We start from the raw sequence: 11,717 nt of genomic DNA on the forward strand, positions 1-11,717 counted from the left end.
TCACCAAGTTCCCACCCAAGCACTGAGCTCAACTCACACAAACGAGGGCGCAGCAGTCCTGCCACCGACACCCCCTCGGGGCAGCAAGACAGGAGCTCCCCACAGCCTGTCCTGGGCCAACAAGAGAAGCTGGCAGGGCCCCCACTGAGTCCTGTGAGCCACCGTGTGTGCTGAGAATGGCTTCTCCTTCCAATCTCCAGGTTTCTCTCTGTTTCTGCCTTCTTTCTGTCAGTTACCATTATTGATCACTTAGAGAAAGACAGGGCCTACCCCGTCTGCTGCGTGACCTCAGCCCTCCTGCCTGCCAATGGGAGCTGGGGTCATCTCTTAGGCCTTTCAGCTTCAGCTTCTTCTGTAGTATATGTGAAGGGGTCATACAGAGATGAGGCTGTGCGTCCAGCCCTTGCCTGCACGACCTCCATGCCTTCCCCATCTCCAGGTCGGGGTGGGGTGGAAGGACCGGTTCCACAGGAAGCTTGTGGAGGCAAACAGGGTAACGTGGCAAGGGTGGGAAGGAGCAGGGTCTAAGCCCCATGGTGGTTTCACCAGCATTCAGCTGTCACCATGGTGAACAGGAAGCCAAGAAGGAAGGAAGCAATGTCGGCAAAAGGGCTCAGATGACAACCGAACAGCTTCCCACCCTGGGCCTCCTTTCCACACACACAGCGTCGTGGGTATTTTAAAATAAACAAGATCAACGTCCAAACCTGCACTGAGGCCTGAGTTGTGTCCGTCACTCCTGCAGGGCACAGGCCTGCCTGGTCGAGTGCATAGGCGGTGAGAGCACAGGGCTGGGGCGGGGGGCTCCTCTGTCAAGGGGCCACAGCTCCTCACACAGCAGAGCTTTACGGATGAAAGGGCTTAGAGGCACAGAAAGGTTGAGAAATGGGCCCAAAGTCCCACCGCAGGGAGCCACGAGGCAGCAGATGCCCCCACGCGCCCCCCCCTCAGCTGACGGCTCCCACGGCAGCCACCACCTTTATCCTGAGTCCTGGGGTCCTGTCAAATCGCTGAGCCTGCGGTGGTCTCGTGGACCCCAGCTTGTCTGTGTTGTGTTGACAACATGGGCCTGGCTATCGGCCCAAGTGCACTTCTGAGGGGAGTCAGGGAGGCCTCTGCTGCAGCTTGGGGAGTATGGAATTTTAAACAGGAAGAACCTTCCCTATGTGTGAGAAACTGCTTACATCCAGAGAGGAAAAATGGTTGGGAAGTAGTAGGACCAGAGACCAATCACGCGGAGTTCTTCATCATGTGAAAATATTTTATTTTGATGTGCTTTTTCATGAGTGCCTGAATGTGGTGGCTCTTAGGGTAACCCCAGAATCCTCACCATGGCAACAAGACCTGGCCACCACCCTCACCACGACCACCACGGCCTTTGCTGCAGCCCCACTCTGCCTCCCCGCAGGCTGCCTGCATGCCAGCACCATGGCCACGCACCCTCTGGCAGGACCGAAGTCCTCTGTATTCAGAGGCCGACCTTGCTTTCCTGAGGCTCAGGAGGTAGCAGAGGGTCAGGCTGCGGCAGGGGCCCCCGTATAGCCAGGAAAGGAGGAAGAGTCTGCTGAGGTTTCTCAGGAAGGAGATGGTGTGGAAGTGACTGTGGCTCTGGTCCTGCCTGGTAGGAGTTCTACAGGGGAGGGGCCTGGCCTTGGGCTGGCCCTGCCCTGCGTGGGATCCGTGCCCTGCATGGGGTTCTTGGGGTCTGTGCTCTGTGTGGGGTCTGTGCCCTGCGTGGGGTCTTTGCCCTGCGAGGAGTGTGTGGGATCCGTGCCCTGCGTGGGGTGCTTAGGGTCTGTGCCCTGTGTAGGGTGCGTGGGGTCTGTGCCCTGTGTGGGGTGCGTGGGGTCTGTGCCCTGTGTGGGGTGTGTGGGGTCTGTGCCCTGTGTGGGTGCCTGCCCTGTGTAGGGTGCGTGGGGTCTGTGCCCTGTGTGGGGTGCATGGGGTCTGCTACGTGCTCGGTGAGAAACTGCATCAGGGCTGCCCGCCGTGTGTTGCTAACATCCCCACACACGTGAGTGCCTTGGGACCCTCGTCAGGACACTGAGCTGAGGCCACCGGTCCACAGCACACTGCAGTGCACACGCCCTTCTTGGCAAGAGGCTCCCGGGGTGCCATGCTCTCCAGGCACCTGCCCTGCCTGCGAGCACAGCCTGGCCCCTGCTGCACTCTGCTCTCTCTGCCCGCTCGGGTCCACTGCGGCTGAGTGGATGGGAGAAGCCTCTTCCACTTCACACACGCGTCGCCTCTAGCACTGGGCAAGGTCTGGCATTCAGAGTTCCAAGATCCCACAGACCCCCGTGGCTAAGTCTGTCTTCCCTCCAGGAACGGGGAAGCAGGAGCCGTCAGGGCAGCCGTCTCCTATCTGAGGCACCAGGAACAAACATGACGTCAGGAAAAGACTGAAGGTGCCAAGCACCTAACGCTGAAGGAGCCAGCATGTGCCCGCCAGCACTGCAGAGCACACACCCCAGGCACCAGAGACCAGGGTGTTATTCACAGGTCAAAGCAAAATAAGAAAATCATAATTTTTCCCCTTGTTCCAAAGAAACATCCACGTGCAGAGGGCAGGCAGCTTCGGCCCACGGCGCTCCTGACGAGGGCTCCCTCGCGGCTGCCCCAGGACAAGCAGGACCCCGGCGGTCCTAGGCAGGGAGAAGCGAGACTCAGGGTCACAGACGAAGGCGCAGGAGAAACAGCGGGGCAGGAGGCTCCCCAGAACCCCAGGGAGGCCAGGCAATGAGGCACAGCAACCTCAAAAACATGCGCTGATTGACTGATTATTTATTTATCTATTTTATTTTATTTATTTTTTTTTTTTTTGAGACGGAGTCTCGCTCTGTCGCCCAGGCTGGAGTGCAGTGGCCGGATCTCAGCTCACTGCAAGCTCCGCCTCCCAGGTTCACGCCATTCTCCTGCCTCAGCCTCCAGAGTAGCTGGGACTACAGGCGCCCGCCACCTCGCCCGGCTAGTTTTTTTTTTGTATTTTTTAGTAGAGACAGGGTTTCACCGGGTTAGCCAGGATGGTCTTGATCTCCTGACCTTGTGATCCGCCCGTCTCGGCCTCCCAAAGTGCTGGGATTACAGGCTTGAGCCACCGCGCCCGGCCTTATCTATTTTATTTTTTACGGACAGGGTCTCACTCTGTCGCCCAGGCTGCAGTGCAGTGGCGCAATCACGGCTCACCGTGGCCTTGACCTCCTGGCCTCGAGGGACCCTCCCGCCAAAGTGCTGGAAGGGTGTGAGCGCCTGTGCCTGGCTACTTTTAGATTTTTTAAGTGCTGGGAAAACTTACACATATGAAAAAGTAGACAAAGTAGTATAATTTGAAGCAAATCCCAGATATCATATAATTCAATATGAATGCTTTCAGTGACAAGGGTTTTTAAACTGAGACCACCATTGAGGTGGTAGAGGACAGACTTCAAAAGCAGATACAAGAGGCCCCAGGCAACCAGGGCAGGCAGAGCAGGGCAGGCAAGATGGGATCAAAGTCCCAGGGCAAGCTGGTCTGAGAGGGCTCGGTGGGCAGAGCTGTCTTGGGGCCAGGACATGGCAGGTGCCTTCCCACTCCTTACTGCACCCACAGCCCTTACAGAGGTCTGGTCCTGGGACAGGCTCTTGCCTGGCACTCTGCAACGCGCAAAGGTGATTGTGTCACATGCTCACGTCTGTCTGGACAGCCTCCAGGCTGCTGTGTAGGGACCACGCAGATGCACAGCCTTGGGGACTGCTTTAAACTGCGCTGATTCACGACAGACAGAACCATGTTATTCTTGGCAGGCCGCCCCTAGCCCTGACTAAGCACTGCAGAGGCTGCATCTCCATGGGACTGGACCATGGGCAGGGCTGACTCCACCCCGCGTGTGGGAGGCGGGAAGCCATCCCCAAGGCAACACGGAAGTCTCTGAGGCAGGTGTGCCAGCCTCTCCCACTTGGACACAGCCAAGGTACCTGGGACGGTGGTGACCCTGCATCCCTCCCACCATGGCAAGGGGCACTGGCTGCGCCTGCTCAGCAGAGGGCGCTGCAGGGGCACTGCAGGAGGAGAGCCTGGCAGGGATGCCTCGGTGCACCCACACCTCTCCAGAGGGGCCTGACTCCTGGGGACCAGAGAAGAGTCTCTCGTCTGTCACATGTCGGTTAACCCTGCACCAATGTTTCTCTTCTCATCCCTGCTGTGGCCACCAGATGGGTACAGCCCTCCACCCCACTCATTTCTGAGCAAGAACTGCTCCTCTGGGGGCAGGAGCGGGGTGCAGCGTGTGTGAGAGTCACAGCACCCAGCAGCCTGCCTCCTGGCCCAGGGTGGGGCTGACCGCACTGGAGTTGGACTTGCTGCTATTTATTTATTTAGAGAGGGAGTCTTGCTCTGTCGCCAGGCTGGAGTGCAATGGTGCAATCGTGGCTCACTGCAACCTCCACCTACTGGGTTCCAGCAATTCTCCTGCCTCATCCTCCTGAGTAGCTGGGATTAGAGGCGCGTGCCATCACGCCTGGCTAATTTTTGTATTTTTAGTAGAGATGGGGGTATAGTTTCTTCATGTTGGCCAGGCTGGTCTCGAACTCCTGACCTTGTGATCCACCCGCCTCGGCCTCCCAAAGTACTGGGATTACAGGCGTGAGCCACTGCGCCTGGCCGTGGACTCGCTACTTTAAGAGGGTCCTGGTTAAAATGCAAGCTTCTAGGATAAGCAATGCTCCACATTCATACATCAGAACAATCTTCCCAGGAAATCTAGTTTTGCGACATTAAACAAGAAGTTATTAAAATTGGCCCCAAAAGGGTGATAAACACAGGAGGACAAATACTATATTTCTTAGGTCTTTCTGTCACAGTCCTTGCCTGGAAAATTCTATTTTCAAAATGTTCTTTACTGTTTTCCCACCTCACAGGGATTCTCACCTACCCTGTCCTCACCTGGGCCTGCCCCTCACAGAGAAAGGACGTGGTGTTCAACACACAGTTCCAGGAGCGCTCAGGGCTGTGGCAGAAAATATCCCAGAGACCCACAGATAGTGAGAACGGCCTCAGTGGGCCAGCAGGGCTGGCACCAGGCAGGCGCTAACCATCAACAGACAGACCCCGGAAGATTCTAACAACACAGCAGGGCCCTGGAAGAGAGCTTCTCTCCACAATGACGAAACGGCCACCACAAAGAGACCTGACCAGCCAGACGGGGTGGGCACCGGGTAGCCCTGGGAACACCATCTTACCAAGCAGGATCGTTCCCCTAGGAAGCAGAAGCAGATGCTTGTCTCATTAACCCTTTCAGCAACACTTCCAGAGACATCACAGAAACACCTCAAAGGTCTGAGGCCAACTCCACATGGCCACTGTACAAAGAGCTAACAACTACGCATCCATGTGACGGCCTCCTACAGCCAAAACCAGCATGGGACCAAAAAGAGCAAGCACAGGGTTTTCAGGACTGGACTGATTTTCTCTAGGCCTAAAGCCCGAGAGGACATAGCACCGCTGGGAGCTCCCGGGAGTCGCCCAGGCCCTCCCTTCTGGGGGCTGAGGTCCCTCGCAGGACCTGTCCACTCACTTCCCTGTGCCTCCCAATGTTCTTCCTTGGAGCTGTCCGCTGCGGGGAAGAGGAGTCCTCCGGGCCTGTGCTGGTGTCCCTGCAGCCTTCCTGTCCCCAGATGTGCTGGCCCAGAGACAGGTGCCATGTGCCTGGCACTGCACCTGCCCCTCACTTCCCACCTGGGAAAACCAGCCCTCTCCGCTGGCCTTTCACTCGGCAGAGTCTCCACCTGGCTACTGTGAACACATCCCTGGAGCACCCCACATAGGACAGGAGGGGCCACGGGCCTGCGGCAGCCACACAATCATGAAGGCTGAAGCTTCCTGAGCTGTGCTGACAAAAGCCGGGGCCTGGATCCTCTTTACCGGCTGTGCCTGCTGCTGTTCCTCTTCAACAGTCTCCTTAGTATCACGAGTCCCTATCACCTGGACCACTTCCCCGTCTGCTCTCAAACCCGCATCCTGGCACAGCCTCTACGCCTTGTGCTATGGCTGCATTCAAGGAGTCTTAGGAGGCCAGGGACAGAGCCCAGGGCCTGACACAGCACGTCAGGCCGGTTCACTCCAGGCTTTGTGGCCAGCTTAGTGCTCTACTGCCTCCAACTCTCCCCAGCAGGGCTGTAGAGAAGCTGGATGACCAGGAGGACAAGGAGGCCTCTGGACACAAGAATCACCAAAGAACAAGCATGGCCAGCGCAGAGGCCTGGGCTCCCCGCTGAGCAGCTCAAGACAGAATCCACTGGAAGGGGCACTGCAGGAGGCGCTGAACCCGCCAGGAGTGTGTGCACATGAACACACACGGGCTTGCACATGGGCACACAGGTATGAACACGCACACATGGGCACATACATGCACACGGACATATGCACATGGGCGCACATATACACAGGCACACACAAGCACACATACATGGGCACACACAGGAACACACATGGGCGCACATATACACAGGCACACACATGGGCACACACAAGCACACATACATAGGCACACACATGGGCATACACAGGCGCACATACAGGCACATACACAGGCACACACGGGTACACACACATGCACACACACGGGTACACACAAGCACATACATGGGCACATACGGGCACATGTACACAGATACACGGGCATGTGCCCATGGGCACACACACAGGCGCGCACACGCACACAGGCACACACGGGCACACATACACACAGGTACACACTCTGGCATAGGCACACGCACAAAGCACACGCATTCCTGCTCTGCAGCCTCAGATCCCACCTGCGCTTGGGAAGACTTCCCTGCCTCCTGCTCACTTTTAGGGCTCCCTTTGGTTTTTACTACAAGCAATGGAGCTTCTTCCTGTGCCTTTGTGGCCCTGAGGGGAACCACTGTCTCCCTCCTGTGTCCAGCTGTCAGAAGACCCACAGGTCAGAAGCCCTATACCTCGCCCAGGGCTGGACACGCACCGGGTGCATCTCCACACGTGTGGGACCCGAGAGTGAAGCTCTCCAATCAGCCCTGGGGGCCTGAGCCTCGGGTGAAGAGGAGGTGGCACGTGGGGGCCTGTGCCCCGCCCCTGCTGCCCCTTGCCTGGACGGCGTGCAGGGTGCTACCGTGGGTCCCAGTGCAAAGCCGGAGGTGCGGGGACTGGGGACACCCTGCCTGGGCTGCTCCGGGCAGCCTGTGGAGGGCTGAGTGCAGGAGGGGCTGCGGGCTGGTACCTGTGTCCGAGTCCTTCTGCTCCCCATTGGCGCCCGCAGTGAAGGGCAGCTTCCGCTTGCTGGCTCGCTCCCTCACCTCCTTCCCGCCATCGCCACGCTCCAGTTTTGGGGTCTTGGTTAGAGAAACTTTATCTTTATCCTAGAAAAGAAAGGGATACATTCAATCGTGATTCCCAAATTACATTCTTTTTTTTTTTTTTTTTTTTGAGATGGAGTCTCGCTCTGTCGCCCAGGCTGGAGTGCAGTGGCCGGATCTCAGCTCACTGCAAGCTCCGCCTCCCCGGTTCACGCCATTCTCCTGCCTCAGCCTCCCGAGTAGCTGGGACTACAGGCGCCCGCCACCTCGCCCGGCTAGTTTTTTTTTTTTGTATTTTCAGTAGAGACGGGGTTTCACTGTGTTAGCCAGGATGGTCTCGATCTCCTGACCTCGTGATCCGCCCATCTCGGCCTCCCAAAGTGCTGGGATTACAGGCTTGAGCCACCGCGCCCGGCCCCAAATTACATTCTTAAGCTCTCAAGGTTTTGTTTCATGTGCCAGGAGAAGCAAATCTCTTATTTGGGCAACGAACACCCTCCCTGCGCCCCAGGGTGTGGCTGTGTGAGGCGGGTCACTGACCGCAGGACCTTCACCCAGAAGCCTGGGGCCGGGCTGTGGCTCAGCCCTGATTCTGGCCCATTTCTCATCCTGCACACCGGAGGGACGCTCAGGAAATCACTGGTGTGTGTGTGGAGAAAGCAGAGGAGACAGACACGTGCTACCTCCCACTCCACTCCTGCCTTTCTGGGAGGTACTGAACAATGAGGAAAAACAAGGGCTTTGCCTTCCCAAAAGAGAGGCGCTGCCACACACAGCCAAGTTCCCATCAGGAGCCTCCTGTGGAGTGAAGGCCAGTAGGGTCTCGGGGGGGCACGTCTTCAGGTGAGTGGCCGGGTGTGGCTCCCTGTAGCCTGAGTTCTGAGTTCTGTCAGAGCACGTCTTCCTCTGCCTGTTTCACACTGGCTGTGCTGTAGTTTTGCCTTTTCCATTCCCGAACATGGACTTCTCCACTGTTCTAGAGGCCACTGAGCAGCCCCTAGCCCCATCTCTGCCCTCCCTGGAGCTCCAGGAAGCAGTCCCTGTGGGGTAGCAGAGTCCCTGTGGGGTAGCAGAGCCCCTCGCAGGCCTAAATGCAGGGCCCACCCACCAGGCAAGAAGCAGGGCAGGGACTGTGAAGCCCCAACTCCATCCAGCCCCGGCCCCAAGGTTGGCCTTGAGCAAGCACTGCCTCAATGACATAATCCACTGGCTGGAAGACGTGCCCTGGGGATGGGGAAGGGAGCCTGTGTGACACACACAGCACTCGGGACGTGGGGAGGCAGACGGTGCGACACACACAGCCCCTCTCCCCATCAGTAAGCCTTCTTTCTGGAACTTTCCCTAGGTAAGCTGCCGGCAAATACCGTGTGCAGTGGTCAGCGGCGCCTTCAGCGCACTGGAGGCCTCAGCTGCTCCTGGGCTGAGATGCCCAACTGTCCCTGGGAGAAGCCCAAGCATCCCCAGCCATGGTCCTGCCTCCTGGGACCCAGATGCATCTTCTAGCTTGACTGATCAACACTGCATCCACCAAACCTGGCAGTTAACCAGAGACATCCCTGAGTGACCATGAGAGAGCTTTCGAGAACATGCTGCAAGCTCACAGGGCAACTGGAGTTAAAGAGAAGCTGCCAAGCAGACCAGAGCCATGGCAATGTGCCCACCTCTCCAGTGAGACACGGGGACAGGAGGAGGGTCCCAGATGGATCTCTGAGGAGATGGGCCCTCAGGAACGCAACACCCACCCCAGCAGTGCAGGTCCTTCCGGCCCTCGGCCTGGGTGCCCAGATGCAGCTCATCTGCTGCCTGGCTGCAGCTCCACTGAGCTTTTCTATGGCCCCCTCGGAGTGCAGTCCCCACCTGGAATGTGAGAGGCATCCTCCTCGGGGCCGGGGAATGACAGGAAAGAATGGCACACACCAGGAAGAAGCCCCAATCTTAAACTCCTTCCTCCAGGAACACTCCTGGCCCAGTGTGTGGTTCCATCGGACATCTGAAGAGAGGCTCATAACGCTAATTTCAGAACCTGATGAGGGGTGGGTTCTACTACACATGTGAAGAGGCCACCATAACCCGCATTTCAGAACCTGCTGAGGGCATTCTACACTAAGAAAATTATAACCAACATACCTTATGAACACAGACAGGATATATATATAAAAAGATAACACAAATGATAGGAACAAGAACAGATTTGAGAATGCAAGAAATTTAAAAAGCAATGTATTTCACCACACTAAGAAAATAAAGGAAGGAAAACCATGTGCTCATTTCAACAGCTCCAGAAAAGGCCTGTGATGAAATTCCACAGTTTGTGATGTGGGAGGAAAGCCCCAAACTGATCAAGGCCTCCGGGAGCCTGGACAGAAGGAACACTGTCCTCAGGGCCACGGTCAAGGCAAGACTGCCTACAGGCACCTCCGCCAGGCACGTCACTAAAGAAAATACCCAAATAGACAATGGACACCCGAAACGGTGTTTCTCATCAGGAAAATGCAAATGACAGCCACGAGGAGATGCACACCAGCACCTCCACCAGGACAGCTGGGAGAAGACAGGCTCGGCAGACCCCAGCAAACGCCGGCGAGGCTTCGAGGGAGAGCTGCGGGTCCGTTTCCCACGACGTGTTCACAAACAAGCACAAGGCTGTTCAAAGGCTGTTTTGTTCGTAATACAAAAAATGACACAACTAAACTGCCCGTCCAAAGGCAAATGAACAATTCTAGAATACAAATGGAATACCGCCGGGGATGTGAGCCGCGAACACGGGGGGTGTGTACCATAAACACGGGGTGTGCACCATGAACACGGGGTACGCACCATGGAAAGGGGGGTGCATAGCATAAACTCCGAGGGTGAGCGCCATGAAAACGTGGTGTGCACAGTAAACACCAGGGGTGCGCGCAATAAACACAGGAGGTGTGTACAGTCTCGTGGAGCAGCCCTATGCATACAGTGGCAGATGCATCTGGCAACCAAGCTGGGAATATCTGTACCCCAAAGAGAAGCCCTCCTCTGGAATCAGAGTCGGCTCAATCCCTTTCTTCACACATGGAAGCTTCTGGAAGACGGCACAGGAGGACATGTTCACCACCAGAAGAAAACACACACCACACCACCATGTGACGTCACCACATGCCCGTCCACGTGCCCGTCCACACACCTGTCAGCGTTGCTGACGTCAGGCCCACACACTGAGCGCTGGCAGGGATGCGGGTTCCCTGGTGGTTCTTGGGGCACACTGGCTCATCGACAGAAGGGCCCACAAATGCTGGGCATGACCACAGTCACAAAGGGAGAGAATGCCAAATGCCAACAGTAGCAAAATCCTGCAAGTCAGACACTGTGGAGCAACCAGTGTCTCCCATGGAAATCTCAACAGCCAAAACCTACCAGTGGAGACAGAAGTCAGGGCAGAGGTGACTTTTGGAATGGGGAACGTTACTGAAGGCCCCGAGGACTCTGGAATATTGTGTATTCTCACCTGGGTGGTGATTATCCCTGGTTTTACAGATGAAATTACCAGTTATAATAACGCTTATCTATAGTTCACTTCAAAAACTCACAAGTTTCTTTTTCACCTCCCAGCTCCTTACACCTCAACGAGCTGTGGAGGGAAAAGCACGCACGGGCAAGGCACCTGTGTGACACAAGGCTCGCCTCCAGCTGCCCAGAACGGGGAGCGTGGCACAGCCACCAGGAAGGCGGCTGCCATCAACCTGGGCTCAGAGCCTGCCGGGCAGCTGGGGTGGGACAGGCCCTGTTTCGGCCCCTCTGAGCTTTCCTTACCAGCACAAGAGGACTGTCGGCAGGAACCACCTGCACGTGCTACAGAATGTTCTCATTTTCTCAACGCAAATACCTCAAACATTAAATCCAATCCTTATCAGGCACCTCTTATAAAGCCCCACTATGCCCCAAGGACCACCAGACAGTGACAGCCGTGGCACAAGACGCTGCCGGGCCCACCAGCCCGCTGGTCACCTGGCGAGGTAGGCTCTGCACACGTCACATGCAGATTCTCCATCACACCATGACTTCCACTCATGGGAAGCACACACACAGCAAAGAGAAAGTTGTAGTGACTGAAAAATGGCCATGTCCAGTTGATACCCTTCCCCGGAGCTCCATCTTTCTTAGAAGAACGAGAATCGTGTTGTCCACTGACTGCAGCACAGAGATGCCATCCAGCCCCTCCGGTTCCATTCCCAGCTCAGCTGCCTTGGTATCTGAACTGCCTGTGTGGGGGGTCTGCCTGTGTGTGGGGTGTGGGGTGCAGGGTCAGCCTGTGTGGGGGGTCTGCCTGTGTGTGGGGTGTGGGGTGCGGGGTCGGCCTGTGTGCAGGATGCAGGGTCAGCCTCTGTGTGGGGTCGGCCTGTGTGGGGGGTCGGCCTGTGTGGGGGGTCTGC

At 56.7% G+C, this 11,717-nt stretch overlaps 1 protein-coding gene across 2 annotated transcripts in view; it reads right to left on the bottom strand.

Annotated features, from left to right (window-relative positions):
- Positions 1-11,717, bottom strand: part of ANKRD11 (ankyrin repeat domain 11) — a 226,506-nt gene that overhangs the window by 29,909 nt on the left and 184,880 nt on the right. For both annotated transcript variants that reach the window (XM_025369959.1, XM_025369960.1), the window contains exon 4: positions 7,236-7,374. In XM_025369959.1, the coding sequence (XP_025225744.1) occupies positions 7,236-7,374 (139 nt within the window). The remainder of the gene's footprint in view (positions 1-7,235; positions 7,375-11,717) is intronic.

The sequence above is a fragment of the Theropithecus gelada genome, chromosome 20 (assembly GCF_003255815.1).
Source record: "Theropithecus gelada isolate Dixy chromosome 20, Tgel_1.0, whole genome shotgun sequence".
Classification (NCBI taxonomy): Eukaryota; Metazoa; Chordata; class Mammalia; order Primates; family Cercopithecidae; genus Theropithecus; species Theropithecus gelada.